At 34.8% G+C, this 22,307-nt stretch overlaps 1 protein-coding gene across 1 annotated transcript; it reads left to right on the forward strand.

Annotated features, from left to right (window-relative positions):
* The first annotated feature begins 7,605 nt into the window (after positions 1 to 7,605).
* Positions 7,606 to 17,491, forward strand: LOC104887922 (cytochrome P450 83B1). Its single transcript, XM_010672710.4, has 3 exons — positions 7,606 to 8,259; positions 14,826 to 15,141; positions 16,528 to 17,491. Exons 1-3 carry the CDS (start codon positions 7,697 to 7,699, stop codon positions 17,134 to 17,136), a joined length of 1,488 nt encoding a protein of 495 aa, XP_010671012.1. The 5' UTR covers positions 7,606 to 7,696; the 3' UTR covers positions 17,137 to 17,491.
* Positions 17,492 to 22,307: the final 4,816 nt, after the last annotated feature.

Below are 22,307 nucleotides of genomic sequence, written 5' to 3' on the forward strand. Positions count from 1 at the left end.
TTATCATTATGAATATTAGGATACCCTATTCTAATGAATGCACTACCTGTCTACCACAATATTTGTCTACTTTACGCTGCCTTTAGCCTCTCAAGTCTCATATTCATCATTCCCCACGCCGGCCAATTCTTCTTGTTTTATTTTCATGAAATATAGGAACCATATGGCATATAGTTATTGTATTTGTTTTTAACAAACAATTAATTTAGAGCTTGTTTTGAGTTTATTACATTGAAGCTCAGATTTTAAGTTGAATTGATCATCATGGGCCCGATTTGAAAATGGGCGGTGGTTTTAGACACGATTTTTAGGCTCGCGTTCGAACTCGATCTGATCCAATTTTTCGGGAAGAGGGCCACGAGGAACTTAAATATGAAAAATCAGATTGATTTTTGCCCGACCCGAAAAGCCCGCATGGTGCGGTCAGAATTAGCGGGAATTTCGGTCTACGACTTGGCCCGACCCGAGGCTTTAGCTCGAAACGAGCCACTTTTTTGGGCCAAAGCCTGACCCGGTCCGCCATGATCACCTCTAATTTTAAATCGAGATATTTTGAGGTGGAATTTTTTAACTTTTTTTCACTTTTCAAGATGTATGGCCTCAAATTAGAATGAGAGTATCAACAAGTCTCATAAATGAAGAACACTAACATTATTCAAGTAAAAAAAAAATTAAAAGCAATTTAAAAATTAGGGTGTATGGGGTTTTTTTGACAATTGATTATTGGTCGTGTTTACTTGACTGATTTGATAAGCTTTTTATATATTTGATTATTAGTAGTTTATAAAAGTTCCGACAGTTGTAAATTTATAAAACTATATGGTAAATCAGTTGGTGGTGTTGGATGTGTTAGTACAAAATGAATGTGAGAAACAAAAGTCAATGGAAAAACCTACTAAAATCATATTTAGGATGAAATGTCGGCTTTTCAACAATCCAAAATACCATTTACCAAACATTTTTGTTGTTGTTGTTGATCACATATGAAAAAGGTAGATTAAAAGCCAATGCTCTATGCCAAACAACCAAGGTTTTTATCTATTATATATGTATATTTATATATGAAGCCAAATATTTTCACTTAGAAATTGACACCCGTAGCATCTTTTTTATGCACACGGTATCTAAATAAAAATATAACAAAAATAGTATATTTGTAATATACTCCTAAATCATATAGAATCTTTCGAGATTTTATATGTGATAATCTTAGTACTAAGAGCAATGTCATTGGTGATGAGTTTGTTCACCAAATTTCCCTACTTACTCATGTTTTGTTCATTTTATGAACAAATGTATCACCTCAACTCCACTCATGAACAAAAAACCCATTCACTTTATCTCTCCTACTTTTCACTACCCAACCTCAACTTTCTTTCTCCTATTTCTCTTTCCTACTTCAATTAATAATATAATTTACATATTAAAAATAAAAATGGATCATCTTATGATCAAAGTTATTAAAATCGCGATTCAAATCTTAAAAATCTTACGATTTTACGATTCAAAATATGGTAGACGATTTGATTCGCGATTCTAGACGATTCTATACATTTCTGTTGACTAGGGAAAACCTCGCAAGTTAAAATCATGCTAACAAAGAAAACAAGAGATATATATTGTTAGTTATTGCCAATATAGTGGGTAAAAAAAACTATTTTTTTTAATTTTTAGGTCTTTGAACTTATTAGCATATTCAATGAAGATTGTGTGTGATATCTTGATTTTACATGTTTGTAGAATCTTACGATTCTATGATTCGATTTTACGATTCGAGTCTAAAGGTCGTTTTCGATTCAAACTAAAATCCCGATTTTAGCAACATTGCTTATGATTACTTAAAATTATAATAATTAATTACCAAAAATTAATTATCATTATTGGGAAATTAGTAAAATAATAATTAATTACAAAAAATTAATTATTATTATCGCATATGTCAATATGTGTATCATTTATTAGAGAGAGAAAGATTGAAGAAGTGTTTTTTTTGTTCTGAAATATTTCAATATGGGTATCATTTTATAGAGGGGAAAAAAATATGAATTTTGGTATTTTTTTTTTGAAATATGGATTTTCTAGAAAATTCCATGAAAATTTCCACAAAATTTCCCAAAAATACACAGCAGCAACCACGTGGCAGCGTGCCACTGGCTTGCTGTGTGTCATGCTCCAACCTTTTTGTCATAAAATAATTTCAAAATCCTCCTTTTCTCTCAATGGACCGTGAACAAATTGTTCACATGATGAACAATGACACAATTTGTTATTTAGCGAACACTTTTTTATCACCAATGAGATCCAACTTTTTTTTGTTCAATCCAAAATTTCAGATTTTGGTGAACAAACTCATCACCAATAGCATTATATAGAAAGTATAGTTGATAATGCTAATTAATCATGTAGAAATATAACCATTTTATAGTTTATATTTTCGATCAATTATTGTATAATTTAATTGTTATTTATGATTACTTTATTTTGAAGTTTTAACTTCTATTAGTGTACAATTCATTACTGCTAGCTTCTGGTTACTTTATTATAACGCAAAGTCTTATAAAAGACGGTCTCACGTTAGCTTAACATGAAACCGTCCAAGTTCAACATTGAGCTAGGAAAAAAGATGGAGGCGCGACTCAAGTGATTTTCAATTGGCGGCGAAGTTACACGGTGATGTCAGCGTCGGCAAGTGGATAAAGAAGAATCCGTTTCTGAAAACAGCTCACGGTGACAATGTGCACGCGTAGTGGCGACGTAAAGATAACAGAGGAGAGAGAAAGATGTAACAGAGTACGAACAACTCGAGAAGACCAATTATAGCAGCAACAAAGCGGCAACAAATAACATAATAGGTAAATATGACCCAACCATGGCGACCACCGCAACGCAACCGCAACAACACTACACAGCACCGCAGGAGGACAAAGACATACGAGAGAGAAAAACAGGGACCAGTGTGCTAGCAGAAGCAATGGCGAAGCAAGGAGGAATGGTGGTGGCAACGAAACGAAGCAGCTACAGTACGGGGAGAGAAATTTTTCTAAGGAGAAAGAATGAATATGGGGTTTTTATTTTGTTGAGAAGGTGTAAGTAATTGACAACAAAGCAAAATTGTGGCTTCTCCCTATTAAACCAACTTTAATTGTTCTTTCTAATTCTTCTTTCTAATTTAGTCATTTTCAAGTTATAGTTATAATTTTTCAATTAGTTAAGGAGTTTTAATAATTAGCTACATAATTTTGGCTCTTAGTTATGGTTTTTTGATTCACAGTTAGCCTTTAATTACTTAATAGTCATGAAATTCGGATATATAGTTATGATCTTTAGGTTTTTAGTTATTGATTGTGGTTAATAATTATGGTTGATAGTTGTGATTCTGGCTATTAGTTATTGTTTTATGATAAATAGTTATGATATTTGGGTGTATATATATTTTTTTTTTACATTAGTTACGACTTTTTGTTTTTTTAGTTTCGATTTTATGGCTAATAGTTTCAATCTAGAAAATAACTGAAAGATTATAATTATAGCATATCAATAATTATTTATTAATTTCATGAGTAATAATGATGCATGGTTTTATGGTTATAGTTTTGATATTTTGTTAACAATTATACTTTAAGGGTTGATAGTATGGGCAGTCAATAGTTATGATTTTAAGGTCATTAGTTTTATTTATTGTATGCATTAGTAAACATTATTTTTGCATTGGTTATTTGAGGTTGGCATAACTAATGCAAAGATGCGATGGTTATTTAAGAAAGAGAGAATTAGTGCATTAACTTTTTTGAGAAAGAGATAATTATTTATGTGTGATACTGAAATTATGGCCAGTAAAATGCATTATAATCTTAATTGTACGATAAAACTAATATACTCGAGCGCTTAACTAATATACTTGAGCGTTTAACTAATATATTTCTGTTTCAACGCTTAACTAATTCACCCAGAAGCAATTTAAGTCTAGCATAACTAGTAGGAAGAGCATGTTATTTCTTTGCTGACCCCACTCAGAAATCCCAAGTGATTCAAACAAAGTAGGACGAGCCTGACCAACAACATTGTTGTTTTGTCTTGCATTAGATGACTCCCCGATTTTAGAATTAGAGATAGCAGATGAAAAGTACGGCAGAGGATGCACAATAGGTGTTATATATGCTGAATGATTTCTAGCAGATAACTCGCCCGAGTTCGCAATATTTGCGAAATAATACGGCCCATATGATGATATGAATCTCCCTCTAGTCCAAACCTCTTGCCTGGAGATCTCGAAACCAGAAAATGCGGAGGAGTAGTCATGAAGTTGTTTGAAACGGTTGGCGAATAACATTCATTCATATGAGACATGCCATGCATGTCTTTTTTATCCATATTATCTTCTCCAGTATCATAATCACTAGAAAAAGATGATGAAAAATCCGACAAATTTGCTTTATGTGCTTAATAAATGTATGGATAATGGATATAACCTGTCTGATTTAAGAATAATTAGGACACTAATAGAGTAATCTTAAGGATTGACAACCCTTATGTGATAGATAGAGAGAAAGTATAATAATTGCGTTAGTTGTAGTGATATTTTCTCTCTCCAAAAATTTGACAGGGATCTGTACTATGATTGATAATTTTTAAAAGGTCTGAATTATTGATTAACTAGAGCTGATCAACTCCAGTCCGCCCCGACCCGATTTTTTGGGAGGGCTTGGGCAGAATTTTTTGACCCGTGGTCGGTCCCGGCCCCACCCTATTTTTTTTGCTTTGGGCAAGCCAAAAATGACTTTTTCGTCTATTTTTTAGCCGGCCTGATTTTGGCCCGAAATAGCGGGCTTCGGGCATAAATTTTAGCCCCGAATTTAGTCCCGGCCCAGCCCGACCAACAGGGCAATTTTTTAAGGCGTGACCCGAATCCAGCCCGACCTCGCCTATGATCACCTCTATGATTAACCTATCTAGGTCCCTATTTTAGAGGTAGGTCTTAAGTTTTAGCGGGCCTACTTAATGACTTAAATTGACGATTTTCTTTTAAAATCTCACATCACACCTAATTCCTTCTTCTCTCCCTCCATTAACCCTTATGGTGTGACCCGCATTTTACAAGTTATGACCTATTAAGCCAATTTAGCTCACTAAAGCCAACTAAAAGTTAAGATAATCCCATAAAGTTGGGACCTATACATGTTAATCAATTGTTTAGACCTTTTAGAATTATCACCAAAATCGAGACCCCTATTGTCGACTTTTCCTTTTTTTAGGGATTTTTTTGTCAGAAAGTACCTAATAAAACACAAGTTTCTTAGGAAATTACCTAATAATTTTTTTGTCTAAAAAGACCTTTAAATTACTCCTTGTTGTTAATAACAACCATTTTTTGAATTTAGGCCAAGCACCAAATTGCGGCATTGACTTTTTCTTTAACTCCAATTGACCTTTTTAATTCTTTCTTTTTGTATTACAACTCACTGCTCTAAGCTCATCTGCAATCAATACCGGAATTTGATGTTTTAGCCCGAAATTCATAAAGTAATTGCTATTAATAACCAGAAGTATTTTAATAGGTGTTTTTAAATAAAATAATCATTAGATTTTTGCCTAAAAAACTGATGTTTTATTAGGTAATTATGAAAAAAAAAACTTCTTTTCAACGTAAAAGCTACATATTGTCCTAAGCAGTTGCGCTGCCATGCAGTGCTATTATAAATTATAATTGTCGTTTTAATACAGCCTATCCAGTTGAACAGACAGCTACGTGCATATTCCTATGTACGTTCACTAATTAGAGGTGATCATGGGCCGGGCCGGGCCGGGGCCAAAAAAATTTGCCCATTGGCCGGGCCGGGCCTAAATTTCGGGCCGAATTTTTGTGTCCAAAGCCCGCTATTTCGGGCCGGGCTTTGCGGGCTTTTGCGGGCCAAAACGGGCCGGGTCAAAAAATAGACTAAAAAGTCGTTTTTAGCTTGCCCAAAGCCCGCCCAAAATAAAAAAAAAACGACCGGGCCGGGCCGGGCCCGGCCCGGCCCGCGGGCCGAAAAATTCTGCCCAAAACCCGGCCCAAAACCGGGCCGGGACGGGCCAAAATGATCACCTCTATCACTAATAGAATTGTTATTAATGACCATTAGCACATATTTTCTTTAATTAACTAGTTATTAGGCCCGGGCTATCCCCCGGGTAAGAAAATTTTCATTTATTAATATTATACTTTGATATGATATCACTAATTACAACTTGATCTAGTGGTTAAAACTTTAGTACATGAACTTGAGGTCATGGGATCAAAACCTATACCATGCAATTTCCAATTTTTTTTTTTATTGTACATGGATTACATGAACTAAAACTCCCTAGGGAGAGCGCCACGTGGCACCGTTCCTGGTTTGCGCACGCCTTTTAATATATTAGTATAGATTAACTTCAATTCGGTTCTATTTATTTCTACTCAATATCCTTAAACAGATATATGTGGGTGTGTGGTAGTTGGTTTTAGTTGCAAGATCAAGCCAAGCAAAACATAACCAATTATTTTGTAGAAAGAAGAATTTAGAATTGGAGATAAATTTATACTCAATTTTTCTACTATATACATACACAAAATTTACTGTAAAAAAAAAAAAAAAAAAAAAATCCAAAACTATCCGTTACAAAAATTACTGGTGTGATACCTTTACAAAAATAATGAAAATGGTACAAAAAGTAATCAAAGTTACTATTCTAGCCGTTGGAAACATCAAATTCATGTTGGAGTTGATATTTCTTTTGCATGTGGGCCATCCCACTTACATGTTCTCATTGAACATTGCACCAAAGGTGCGTGGAAACCCAACAAAACACAATTTCCTTCCTTCTACAGTGTAGTGATATTCACGCAGCTTTTTATTCTCTCTCCACAATATTTACATGGTCCCACATTTTTTGCTTGGGCAAATTAGCTAATTTCAGCCAACTTGCTAAGCAAAAAAATTTTCAGCAACATGCTCCAATGGTTAAGCTAGTTGCCCCATATTTTTTTTAATTGCTAGCAAGTCCATATACCCAACCATTGGAGTTGCTCTAATACTACTATTCCTCTTCCTTGTACCTCTTTTTATCATACTTTTTCAAAAACTAAGGAAAAAAAGGAAGTTCGCCAAAAGAGCCTGAAATGATTTCTACTAATCGGACTTACGGAGTCCGATTGCTTATTGTGATACCCTTTCGGAAGCGGAACGGGCCAACGAGTTCGTTTAAGGCCCGAAATCAGCAATTTAATTATTTTCGGATTTTATTATTTCATTAATTTCGTATTAGGATTTTGTGTTAAGTATTTAAACATTATTAGGTCATTGTTTGGAGGCAGTTTTTGACTTTTAATAATATCACAGAGATCCTACTCTTTTCTGGTGGATTTTGGAGTTTTTACAGGTTTATCGCTTGTAAATATGTTTGTTCTTGATCGAGATTAGCGCTTGCTTTTCTCCATAATTTTCAACTGCGTCAGAGACATACACAAGTTGGCAGTACAATAATTTTGTCATTTTGTGTAATAGAATCGTTATTAATGACCATTACCACATATTTTTCTTTAATTAATTAACTTCAATTCGGTACTACAGTATTTATTTCTACTCAATATCCTTATACATATATATGTGTGTTTTTGGGTGGGTGTGTGGTAGTTGGTTTTAGTTTCAAGATCAAGCCAAGAAAAACATAACCAATAATGCTAATACTACTATTCCTCTTCCTTGTACCTCTTTTCATCATACTTGTTCAAAAACTAAGGAAAAATGAAGCATTTCATCTTCCTCCAGGACCAAAAGGGCTTCCTATTATTGGAAACCTACACCAATTTGATCCCTCGAAACCTCAAATCTACTTTGCTAAGCTAGCCAATACCTACGGACCGATCTTTACGTTGCGATTCGGAAGTACACCAGTTGTGGTAGTTCAATCAGCCAAGACGGCAAAAGAGGTATTGCACACACAAGATCTTAACTTCTGCTATCGACCATATATGTTAGCAACACAAAGACTAAGTTATAAGGGGTTAGACCTAGCTTTTGCACATAGTCTTGACTACTTTAGAGAAATAAAGAAGATATGTGTTGTTCATCTTCTTAGCTCTAAAAGAGTTGAATCTTTTGCTCCGATTCGACATGATGAAGTTTTGAGGATGATAAGCAAGATTTCTACCTTGTCTTCTGCTTCAGAAATCATTAACTTGAGCGAGTTGCTAATGAATTTTGCAAGTTCAAACATTTGTAGAACTGCGTTTGGAAAGAGGTATTTAACTAATCTTATTATTAGCCTTATGATTGTTATTTACCATGTTGTATCTTGTTAGATTGATTTCACTTGTCAAAATACTAATTGTTCAAATATGCGTCATGAAGATCGTAAAATGTCCAATAATGGATACATTAAAGGACGAAGAGAGTAATTGAAATTATTAGCCGATAGGTGCATGTATCTTAAATGTAAATGCAAAAATTGAATGGAAAGCAAAATAAATTAAATCGAGTTAACAATACAACAAGGACCTAAATTAAAGTTCAAGATTTTTTTTTATCATAGAGGAGTTCAAAGTTAAATATTAGTTATAACGATGTTAAAAAGTTACTTCATATCCTTAATGATAATCAAATTCATACTTTAAGTCATTAATTATAAGAAAACACTTATTTTCTTTTTGTTTTCGAAGAAACTTCATTTCCATTTTATTTTACTCCATTATTCAACTACAGCGTGTCTCGGGCCGGGTGTTTTATACCAGAATACATGCATAATAAAATAAACTTCAACAAAAATGATATGAAATGTACAAATAATGTCATAAATCTCATGTCATTATGTCATCTGTTTAATGTCATTTGAGTTTTCTTTTACCAAAACAAGTAGTGGTTTATGGATTCTTACACCCTAAATTATGGTGTAACAGTTACACACCCAAAATAACGTTTCAAATAAATATTTCAAAAAGAAATTATCACAACTTCTAGCCCGAAAATTAATAGTTATTTAAGACATAAAATGACCCTATATAAAACATAATTTCTGCTTTAATTTTAAAAAATTCCAAAATAGACACCACCAAAATTCAACATAACCCCATATATATCATATACTATTATAACATAGCTATCGTGAAAACTAGAAAGTCAAGAAGTTACATCTAAGAATCAAAGTTGATAATTCATAATCTACAATTTCTGGCCATTGACTAGTGTGGTGATCGAAAGGATAGAAATTAAAATGACCCACGCATCTTTTATATAGGGTCATTTTCAGATAAGAAATTATTTGTAATTATTTGGTAGTTAAGAATTTATTTGTAATTATTTGGTGTTGAGAACGATTCAACACCTAGCTAATTCTACACATCTATATCACTATGTCATTTGACAAACTTAAATAGCACTTTCCTTAAAACTACAATAGTTTGTTGCTCACATGCGTCTTATGTTTCCTTAAAACTACAATAGTTTCACTTTCATGCTCATCAAGTTTAATTGTGACTGTTGATATATTAATGTACTCCATCTATTATTAAGAATTGTTTATTTTGATATTGGTTTTATTTGGGGAAACATTTTAGTTATCATAAATGATAATATGTTAATATATTTTAGGTGCTAAAATGATTAGTAGTGTTTGGAGAATAACTAAAATAAAATTTCAAGTGGTTTTTTTTTACTAAGTAATCAAGCTTCGTATTTCAAACTCAAACAATTACAACTCAAACAGAAGACCCTACTTACTTAATTTCAAGTGGTAAAAATGACTTAAATGATAAGTTAAAAAAAAATTGCATTTTTAGAATCAGTTGACTGAAATTTTGAAAAATCTTTTTAAAACTTTGATATCAACTTAAGCAAATAATTTTGTCAAACAACTAATTGTTTGGGGAAACATTTTAGTTATCATAAATGATAATGTGCTAATATATTTTAGGTGCTAAAATGATTAGTAGTGTTTGGAGAATAACTAAAATAAAATTTCAAGTGGTTTTTTTCGCTAAGTAATCAAGCTTTGTATTTCAAACTCAAACAATTACAACTTAAACAGAAGACCCTACTTACTTAATGTCAAGTGGTAAAAATGACTTATATGATAAGTTAAAAAAAAATTGCATTTTTAGAATTAGCTGACTGAAATTTGAAAAATCTTTTTAAAACTTTGATATCAACTTAAGTAACTAATTTTGTCAAACAACTAAGCTAATCAGCTACTTTAAGTTCCAGCACATAATCAGTATCAACTTTATCTTATCAGTTTCAATTAAATTATCAGTTTCACTTTATTTTCAACTAGTATTGTCAAACAGAATCATTATAAAATCTACAAAATTGAAATAACTCCCACAAATTTAAATAAGTCTAGCAACTAATATGCTACCAAATTAAATATTATTTTTGTATAATTAGTAAGAAAAAGTATCATCAATTCAAGTATTGCAATAAAAAAGTTTCTTTTTTTGTTAAATAAGATCAAATAAAATAATATGATACTTCATTTGACAGCTTAAGACCATTATTCTAAAAATTATGGCAAAGAATTCAATATACAGGTGTTGACCAAGCCTTTCCTTCCAATTGCTACTCTCTTTGTTGTTTTTTTTTACACCAAACTCCTCGATACTGAATGTAAACCCCAATTTTGTTCAATTTCTCTTCCTCACTATCGAAACAATTCATCATCATTGAAGCAATTGGTTGAAACTCTGAGCTTGAAAAACGAGATTCAACCAAGGTGCGTCCTATAAAACAACAATCGCTACCGAGATGTCGACTATTTTTGCCCTAAATTCTTCAAGTAGACTTAAGTTGCTTATGGAAGTATCTTATTTGATCTTTCCTTCTAAAAAAGATTTATTAGGTCTTTTCCCATAAAAGAACCTATTTTATTTGTTTTTATCAATAAAAAACCTACTTTTTCTGTTTCCTATTCCTCGCTACACTTCTTAATTTATGGACTTTTAGACAAGTTTTGGAGAAAAGAGAGGTAGAGAATAAAAAGAAAAGGGACCCATGTAAGAGGAAAGAGATAGAGATATTTTATTGTCCAAAAAGGGAGTGTATAAGTAATGTGAAATTTTCCATAATGAAAAGTGTAGCGAGTATTATAAAATGGAGGAAATACATTTAAATGAAGTATTATTTATCCATTTGGATATCAGGAAATGCACAAACAATGCAAATAGCCATATACCCAGTGTTTATGCCAATTTTGTACTAAGTACGCAAAAGGAAAAGGGAACCAACAACGAGATCTCTATACTATGATGGTCAATATTAATGAATAGACGAAATACGTAAAATAAATAAAACAACAAAAAGACAAACGAATTGTTGACGCGGAAAACCCAAATGATGGGAAAAACCGCGGGTGATGCTCTTGATCACCAATCCACTAGTATGCCAACGACGTCAATACAATAATCAAGTACAATATGAAGTTAATATTACTTAGCAGCAACAAAAGAGAGAATAGTAGAGGGAGAGTATGAATGTATTTTGTGTGCTGAGAGAGAAGAGAATTGGCATAAGGAAACTAGGTTTACAATTGTTTACATATTTATACCCGAAAATATTCCCAACTGAATTTAGAGTTGTTCCTCTATATAAGGGCCATGTCAGCAAAATCCCCCATATCTCTCAACTGTCTAACCACCACTTTTCAATTTGCTTTGAACTAGTCAACCCCAATTTGGCAGCCTAACTCCACTTCTGTTTTCGTTCAAATGATATGCACTCCAGCGCCCAGTTGCAAAACGTGGGCCCAACAATTGCCCCTAATTGATGACACTTGCCCAACCGCTTGAGGAAGTGGCAACAATTACATGCCCCAAGACTTCATGTTTGTTCATTTTGGACGTCGACGTCGTCATTAGAGAACACCATGTCGTCTGTCGTCGTCGCTGCTGTTGCGATAACTACTGCCGACGTCATCCTTGATGACGCCAAAATCGTCAAGGGGACGTGAGACGGCGTCATGGACGCCAGAAGACGACGTTCATAAACTCCGGGATGTTAAAAACTCTCGACGACCTGCTTCATGACGGCGTCACTGTCGCTGCTGAGACGGCGACAACTGCTGAATATGCCCCTGTTGTAAAGAACAAAGATGCCATGGAGATAAATTCGTTTTCAGCGTTAGTTTTTGTGTGTAAAAGTCGTTGCATATGTTTATTGTGTGTAATCCAAATGTATGTTTGTAAGTATGTATGTACGTATGTGTATGACTTTTCCATCGTGACTAGAGGTTTAGTTTTAAAACCAAACGTTGTCATCCAGGATATGTCGTCAAGTGTAGGGCCCTTATGTTTGTATGAATGTGTATACGTATGTGTGTAGGTACCTTTGATGTTTGAAACCACTTGCAGTGTTAATTGTTAAGAAGAGCTAAATTGCCTCTTCTAATTAATTGCGTGTGGTGTTTTGTATGTTGTTGTGATGACTTCTTAAGGTGTGTGTCCCTTTTTGTATAGAAGTCACGTCGTATTCACCTGAACGCCGTCGAACCTTGATGCCCCAGCTTAAAACTGTCACCGTCATAATAAGGGTCGGCGTCAACTGTGATGACGTCGTCGACGCCGACGATGGCGTTATTGACGCTGATGATGGCGTCATTGACGCTGATGATGGCGTCATTGACGCTGATGATGGCGTCATTGACGCTGATGATGGCGTCAGGTGAATGTGAACATTGTGGTGTTCGATTGTGTCAAAGTTAATTGTCAACTAATCCTCGTCCCTGTACCTGTCTTCATACAACAAGGGTGAGATGTCGTTGGCTTCCCCCAACGGTCCTACGACGCTCAAGTTAGTATAATATAAAGAAATAACGCTTAAAATATGAAGGAAATATAATATGTTGAGAATAAAATGAAATGAAATAACTCAAACTTGTTGGTTACTTACATGTAGTGGCGTCCCTTTTGTTCTCAACATAATACGATTAAAAGTAATAGAGTTTTAGATGGACGACGTTCCAACTTCAGGGCGTGCTTACCTCCTTGAGATATGAAATAATTGACGACGTCCACTTGCCAGACGCCGTCGCAATTTGTCTCGACTGTCGACGTCACTTTTTGGACGACGTCCAGTTAGGATCGTTTTTCCAATCGTTGGCTTGATGAATCTGACGGACGCTATAAACTTGTTGTGGACGATCATAAGGCTTTGGACGCCACGAACTTTCTTCGTTTGGCGTCGACTTCCTGCTGTCGACGTCATAAATTCCTTTCTTGACGCAGTCTTCCTCCAATCGGATCTGGGCCGAAGCTTTGGCTTGAGCATCCTCGAACGTTGGACAGGGATACTTGGTAAGCTCTTTGTACAAATCTGAGTCTTCATCCAGTCCCCGTCGGAAAGCTTCAATAGCCGTCTTAACGTCGCAATTTGGAATCGACACCTTTTCCCTGTTAAACCTGCGAACAAACTCTTTCAAGGATTCATCAGATTTTTGCACACTCTATGTAAGTCACTAGCTGTTTTTCCATCTTACGACTACTAGCAAACTGTAAATTAAAAATATTAATCAATTGAGCAAAGGAAGAGATAGTGCGTTGCCAAGGTGGATGAACCACTGCAGGGCTGGCCAGTCAACGTCGATCCAATCCTTTACACATGCATGCCTCGCGCATGCTACGAGGAATTGAGATGGTCATCATCAGTTGTTTGTATTGGGCGACGTGGTCATTTGGATCTGTAGTGCCGTCGTACATCTTCATGGTTGGGACGGAGAACCGCTTTGGAACCTCGACCATGGCAATAAAATCAGCAAAAGGTGAGTCCGCATAGCTGTCTGGCGTCGCTTTCTCCATAGGACGAGGGACGCCGGGGATTTTGGCGATCATGTCTTCTAGTCGCTGAAGACGCTGCTCGATGCGCGCACGCCCGATGACGGCGTCATGCCGATGACGGCGTCGTCTATGTTGCGGCGCTTAGAGCCTTTGGACTTTTGAGCAGATTTCAGGCTTTGATTCTCCATACAGGACGCGACATAACTTTCTTTCAATATCGCCATCTCCGCCTTGACGCGGTTGAGCTCATCAATGACCTCTTGGGTGGTGACCCATTGTCCTGCCATTAAAACACGAAAGGATGGAAAAGTACGGAAAACTTACGTAGATAAGATGAAACGAAAAAACGTGATTGCCAAAGGATGTATAGAGATCTTGTTGTGGCCCCACGGTGGGCGCCAAATTGTTTATGCCAATTTTGTACTAAGTACGCAAAAGGAAAAGGGAACCAACAACGAGATCTCTATACTATGATGGTCAATATTAATGAATAGACGAAATACGTAAAATAAATAAAACAACAAAAAGACAAACGAATTGTTGACGCGGAAAACCCAAATGATGGGAAAAACCGCGGGTGATGCTCTTGATCACCAATCCACTAGTATGCCAACGACGTCAATACAATAATCAAGTACAATATGAAGTTAATATTACTTAGCAGCAACAAAAGAGAGAATAGTAGAGGGAGAGTATGAATGTATTTTGTGTGCTGAGAGAGAAGAGAATTGGCATAAGGAAACTAGGTTTACAATTGTTTACATATTTATACCCGAAAATATTCCCAACTGAATTTAGAGTTGTTCCTCTATATAAGGGCCATGTCAGCAAAATCCCCCATATCTCTCAACTGTCTAACCACCACTTTTCAATTTGCTTTGAACTAGTCAACCCCAATTTGGCAGCCTAACTCCACTTCTGTTTTCGTTCAAATGATATGCACTCCAGCGCCCAGTTGCAAAACGTGGGCCCAACACCCAGCATCAACACGAAATTAAAGGAAGGAAAGATAAACAAAATTAACATGTTTTATAATGTTTCACAGGTGTGATGATGAAGGGTCAAAAAGGAGCAGATTTCACAGCCTTCTAAATGATGCTCAGGCCATGTTTACGGCATTCTTTTTTGCTGATTATTTCCCTTCCATTGGTTGGCTCGATAAACTAACTGGACAATACTCTAGGCTTGAGAAGACTTTTAAGGATTTAGATGTGTTTTATGAAGAAATAATTAATGATCATCTTGACCCAAATAGACCTACATCTCAACAAGGAGATATCATCGATGTTTTGCTCCACCTCAGAAAACAGCGCACCTTTACATTTGAGCTCACAATAGACCATATCAAAGCACTTCTTCTGGTAAATATTCCTTTTTTTATTTTCTTTACAAAATATTCCCTAAAAACATATTCAATGGGTGATCTTGCTTGGTCTGAAAGAAGATGGGGTTGAGGCTAGCTGTAAGACGAACCCATATAAATAACATTAGATATAAATTCTGAGAATATAAAAAACTTCTTCCGTTTTAAAATAAATGCTCTATTTTGACTTGCATACTTGTTTGATTGTCAATGCATAAGTTTGACCATCAACATTTTTAATTATCTATCATTAAAAAATTATTAAAAATTGATATTTTGAAAATATAGGTCGAGATAAATTTTACAACATCTTATATGCTAACATTGAATTTTATACGTATATGGGAGATAAGTTCGGATCCGACAAAATAAGCGAGCTCAAAGAAAATAAGTTCAAATGAATTAGAGAAAATAAATTCAAACAAATAAATTTTTTTAGATGATTGTTTAGAAAGAAATAAGTTCAAATAATATAATCTTAGAAGAAGAAAATTAATGTGAACATGGTTTTAGTTCATAAATTTTTGCATATTTTCACTAACTAATAGAATGACATTACTTGGGAGTAAGAAAATTAGTTTTTAAGTATCAATTAGTGTATTATTTTTAAATCTTAATGTGATTTTTTTAAAAGGGTGTGTAACAGATGTGCTAAATACCCAGTTAAAGATATATACTGATGGTCAAGGAAGTGTGTGAACATTGAAAGTAGAACAAAGAAAATAAGATCATATGTTGTCTCTTTAACTCTTAGTTATTGGCTGTTCTAATTTACTTGATTGATCACTTGATCTAGTACATAATGTAAGAAAAAGTAATCATAAATTTAGTAAAATAAGAAAAAGTAAATATGAATAGGTTATTAAAATCAACATATTACATTCCGAAATGTTAGCTTGTCAGCTACCCGAAAAGTCATTTGGCCATCACTTACCGCCCATTTTATTCACCTTATTTTTTTGAACTTTTTTTTTCCCCAAACTTTTCTTATCCATTCAATTTTTTTTTTCCTTTTCTTAATTTTCCTCAACTTTTCTCATTGTTTGAACTTTTCTAGAATTTTTATTATTTTTTCCAGACTTTTCTTAACTTTGTGTGAGCTTTTCTTATTTTTCTAATGTTTTCTAAAAATAAGCAAAAATAATCTTATGAGGCCAAAAGCCAATGAAAAAACTATCCAAAATTCATTTATTTGGCCGTTTTACCATATAAAAAGGCCAAAAGCTAATAAAAAAACTACCCAAAATTTTTTATTGGTGTTTGTTTATGATTAAAATTTTTAACTTCAACCACAAAAGTAGAAGAGTGGAGAATAAAGAATAAAGATGATAAGTTTTCATAAATTACCTAGTGCTAAAGTTATGTTTATTTCTGCTCTTATTAGAACATTTTTGTTGCGGGAACAGATACAAGTGCAGCCATGGTAGTATGGGCAATGACAGAACTAATAAAGAATCCCACCGTGATGAAGAAAGTACAAGAAGAAATTCGGAATTCAGCAGGAAACAAGGGTTATGTTACAGTGGAAGATTTGACAAAGCTCGAATATCTGAAAGCTGTCATAAAAGAAACACTAAGATTTCGCCCTGCAGCTCCAGTATTACTAGTTCGAGAAACACTCAAAAAATGCAGCATAGAAGGGTATGATATCCTACCAAAAACCTTAGTGTTTGTCAATATTTGGACTATTGGAAGAGACCCTGAATTTTGGATAGACCCAGATATATTTAAGCCTGAAAGATTTTTGGGGAGTTCAATTGATTTTAAAGGACAAGATTTCGAGTTTCTTCCTTTTGGAGCTGGTCGTAAAATGTGCCCTGGAATGCTTCTTGGTGTTGCAAACTTTGAGCTTGCACTTGCCAACTTGTTGTACTCTTTTGAATGGGAACTACCTGCTGGTATGAAAATGGAAGATATTGACACTGATACGTTACCAGGTGTCACTATGCATAAGAAAAATCCACTTTGCCTTGTAGCAAGGAAATATGCATAGTTTCATATAATACTTTCTCCGTCCTATAATAAGTGAAACATTTCTCTCCTTTATGTGAGAGCTTTTTTTTAGAAAAGTGTTTCACTTATTATAAAACGGAGGAAGTATATACGTACTCAGTACTCTCTTGGTTAATTATCATTTCACAAGAAGTTTGGTTTGAGAGTTGAAATAAATGGGGGCCTGTGCAATGTGCTATGTGTGTAATTATGTCTCTTATTATGTGTTTGCAGCATCTTATACAGTGAAATTGTATCCCCTAATCTATAGTTTATTATGTATGTGTCATGTTTTATGTTTTTGAGTTGTTATTTGTACTTTCTTAACCTTTCAATATAAGGCTATGTTTATTTCACCTAAAATTTTCTAATCTGAACTTATCTCATCTGATCTGATTTACAAGATCTTATCTTTTATAAAATATATTATTATTATATTATTACTTTGTAATTCATTATTATGCATACAATACATTATAAGATCTTATTTATAGTATTAATATTATTATCATTTTATTTCTATCACAATTTTTATTAATAATAATAACTATTATCATTATTATAATAACAACAACAATAATTATAATCATAATAATAATTATTATTACTAAAAATAATTATATAACCCAAGTCATTAATTTATAAGAGCACTTATAAAATGTTTCACACTTTCCCTTAAAAAAAGATATTTCACACTTGAAAAGTCGGAAGACTCAACTCTTTTTTTTCATATAAAATAAAATAAGATATACAAACAATTATGACTTGCGCAAGAAAGAAATGGATAGCGTGCAACTTCAAATAGCTAGAGAGATTTGAAATTCGGTAGGAAGAGGTATCCGGATTTAAATTCATAATTTGTATCTCGCACTTAGCTTATTTTGAAATGTAATTCGAACTTAGTAGTTTCGTTGTCATGAATTTGAGCTATCATATTTTATATATTTTTTATTTTTGCGTCAATCTTATGTTCTTAACACGTGGCTTTTAATTTTCTATTATTTAATAACAACAAAATAACTTAAAATAATGATAACAATGACATTTATATATAATGATAACAATGAGATTAATAATAATTACCATTATTAATAATTAATAAGTACAATAGCGACAATAATAATCTTTTTGAACAAATGTACTAGTAAATAATAGTATTAATAGTAATAATGAGCTTTTAAATATAAGCATGATCTAATATGATCTGATCTGATCTGAAATAAGCAAAAATAAGGTGAACTGAATATAGCCTAAGTATACTAGCTCATATGCACGCGATGCGTGCGTTAATTTCAAAACTTGTTATTCTATTATACTTCTATATCCGTACTATATTTATGATTAAACTTAAAATATGAAAGACTAATAGATAGATAAATTTAGATATATCAATTCGCTAATGTAAAAACTAACGAAGGTTGTGAGTTATTTTTTATATTAATCTTTTGTAAATGAATTTTGAGCAAAACAGAAATAATGAGTTGGTTTGATTGAATTAACTAGTATCAAAGGTAGGGAGTGTTTTAGACTTTTCAGGCTAACACTGTATATACCATCTTCTCTTTTTTTTTTAAATAAAGTTCAAGATATTTTTTCAGTTTAAATTTTTTATTAAAGTATTGGATATATGCATATATCATTTTGAACTTGTTTAGAATGACAAGTTGAAATGTGATAGGGTTCTTAAATTGTTTTCTTTTGTAATTTTTTATTTCATTAATTAGATTATTAAGGGTAATTTGGTATGTTTAGATGAGGACACCGTCTTCCTCCCCTTTTCCTTATATAATAGAGATAACAGAGGTAACATGATTTTATAAAGAGAGATATCTAACAATAGACTTTGATTCTATTTGAAGTCATAGCTGGTATTATTCGCATAATGCTAGATTGACTCAAGTGGATAATCTACTTTCGTTTGAGATAGATACATTTTTTCTTATTTATTGTATGCATGAGTTGGATTGTCATTGTTCAAAAAATTTGTTAACAATAGACTTTGTTTATTTATAAGTATGGGAAATTATTGTTATTGGTTGAAGTTCAAAACTAACGTGAATGTGTTGGAAGCTCGAATACGGTCAATACCGTTAAATCATGAATGATCTTTTTCAACTATGTTAAAAATAATACACAATTCCATTAATAGCTACAAGAATCGGCAAATACAAAGCTAAGGGGCCTGCTCTAATACTTTGCTCGATTTGGTTAATTATAGTTTCATTAAAGATGAAATTGATTTAATCTTGTTTGACTATAATTTATGTTGCAACGGAAGCGATTATCAAAGCAATAAACTCTAGAAAACGAATAAAGAACACACAAGATTTAACGAGGTTCACTATCAATGTGATAGCTACGTCCTCAAGGCAGGGGAAAAGATTGTTTCACTATGAATGAGATGATTACAAGTACAATAGGCAAGATTCAATGATATTGAATCTCAAAGACTCTCTCTAATCTCCTCTATTGTGTTTCTCTCTAATCTCTCTCTCTAATTTGTGGTAGAAAACAAAGCATACAATTAGGGCACTATTTAACCCTCATTAAACGAGAAACAGAAAACCGGAAAAAAGCCGAATTCCCGATAGGTGCGGGCGCACCACATTTTGGTGCGGGCGCACCTGACAAATGTGCGGGCGCACCTGACAAATGTGCGGGCGCACCAAATGCTTCTGCTCCTCAACTGAAATCGTCGTGACGAGTGTGGGCGCACCCCTCCTGGTGCGGGCGCACCTTGTCTGGTGCGGGCGCACCATCGTGCCGAACTCTCTGCGCGCAAGTCACACTTCACAAATCTCCACCTTGACTTGCATCTACCACACAACTCCACCTCAAAACAATCAACCAAACATGTATCTCTTCAACAGTACTCGAGATACTCTTCCCCTCCTGCATTGCATCTTTAACCCGATGCCGGGCTTGCCCACTTTATCCCGGGGCCGGGATTGCCTCCACCTTGAGGCACAACCTCTCACAAGATAATGTGACTATCAACGTTCAACAAGTCCAAGCAATGTTTGAACTTGCGAACTGGAACTGGCTTGGTGAACATATCAGCTGGGTTGTCTGCAGTCCCAACTTTCTTCACCACTATCCTCTTCTCACTCCTCAGAAAATGGTACCTTACATCAATGTGTTTAGTCCTATCATGGTGCACCTGATCCTTAGCAAGACAAATAGCACTCAAGCTATCACAATACACAATAGCACGATCATGGTGAAGACCCAGATCACTAACCAAACCACGTAACCATATACCCTCCTTTGCTGCAGCAGTCAAAGCCATGTACTCAGCCTCCGTAGTAGACAAAGTCACTGAAGACTGCAAAGTAGCCTTCCAACTAACCACAGAACCTCCTAGAGTGTATACATACCCAGTCATCGATCTTCTAGTGTCTATATCACCTGCATAGTCCGAATCAGAATATCCGGTCACCAAACACTCAGTATCATTCCCATAAATGAGACCCACATCTGCCGTTCCTCTCAAGTAGCGGAAAATCCGCTTCACTGCCTGCCAGTGTTCCTTCCCTGGTTGAGTCATAAACCTGCTCACAACACTAACAGCATGTGCTAAGTCTGGCCTAGTGCAAACCATAGCATACATCAGACTACCAACAGCACTAGCATACGGAACCTTAGACATATACTCTTTTTCCTCATCAGATTGAGGAGAAAGCACAACAGAAAGACGAGCATTTGCAGCAGCAGGAGTATCAATAGATTTCGCAGTACTCATACCAAACCTGTCAAGTACCTTCAAGATATAACTTTTCTGAGAAAGGAAAAGTTTCTTCCGTCCATGATCCCTATAGATATCCATGCCAAGAATCTTCTTTGCTGCTCCCAAATCTTTCATGTCAAACTCGGAACTCAGAAGCTTCTTCAACTTCAACACGTCTGACTTCTTCTTTGCTGCAATAAGCATGTCATCAACATATAATAATAAGTAAATATATGAACCGTCCTCCACCTTGCTATAATAAACACAGCAATCATATGGACTCCTGTCAAAACCATGCTCAACCATGAAGCTGTCAAACCTCTTGTACCACTGCCTGGGTGACTGCTTAAGTCCATACAAGGACTTCTTCAGACTGCAAGCAAACTTCTCTTTTCCTGGAACAACGAACCCCTCTGGTTGACTCATCAGAATATCCTCCTCCAACTCCCTAGTAAAAAGTGCTGACTTCACCTTCTCTAGGGTCACAGTCTCTCTCCCAACAACAAATGACTCAACAAAGATCTCATATGAATGTGGAAGTGAAACAAGCAAAATCAAAGCAGCATCTTCATCCTCAATCTTAACATCTATATTACGCAAATCAGTAAAATAGTATTAAGTTGATCTAAATGATCTCTTAGAGACGTACCTCCTTGCATACGCAAGGCAAACAGCCGTTGCTTGAAAAGCAACTTGTTGGTGAGTGACTTCGTCATGTAGAGACTCTCCAACTTCGCCCACAGACCTGCCGCAGTGATCTCATCTGCAACCTCTGTGATCACATCGTCTGCCAAGCACAGCAAAATCGTGGAGTGAGCCTTCTCCTCCATCGCCTCAAATTTGGCCTCACTAGGGCCTCCAGCCGCTCCACTCTTGTCACTCTTGACAAGAGGTTTTCAGATGCCTTGTTGCTTCAACAAAGCACGCATCTTTATCTGCCATAGCGCAAAACTGTTCCTCCCCGTAAACTTATTAATCTTTGAGTTCATCGTATTCATCTTCCCAAAACCCTAACGCTGATTTTAATCTCAAGCTCTAGATACCAAGTTTGTTGCAACGGAAGCGATTATCAAAGCAATAAACTCTAGAAAACGAATAAAGAACACACAAGATTTAACGAGGTTCACTATCAATGTGATAGCTATGTCCTCAAGGCAGGGGAAAAGATTGTTTCACTATGAACGAGATGATTACAAGTACAATAGGCAAGATTCAATTGATATTGAATCTCAAAGACTCTCTCTAATCTCCTCTATTGTGTTTCTCTCTAATCTCTCTCTCTAATTTGTGGTAGAAAACAAAGCATACAATTAGGGCACTATTTAAGCCCTCATTAAACGAGAAACAGAAAACCGGAAAAAAGCCGAATTCCCGATAGGTGCGGGCGCACCACTTTTTGGTGCGTGCGCACCTGACAAATGTGCGGGCGCACCAAATGCTTCTGC

The sequence above is a fragment of the Beta vulgaris genome, chromosome 1 (assembly GCF_026745355.1).
Source record: "Beta vulgaris subsp. vulgaris cultivar EL10 chromosome 1, EL10.2, whole genome shotgun sequence".
NCBI classification, from domain to species: Eukaryota; Viridiplantae; Streptophyta; class Magnoliopsida; order Caryophyllales; family Amaranthaceae; genus Beta; species Beta vulgaris.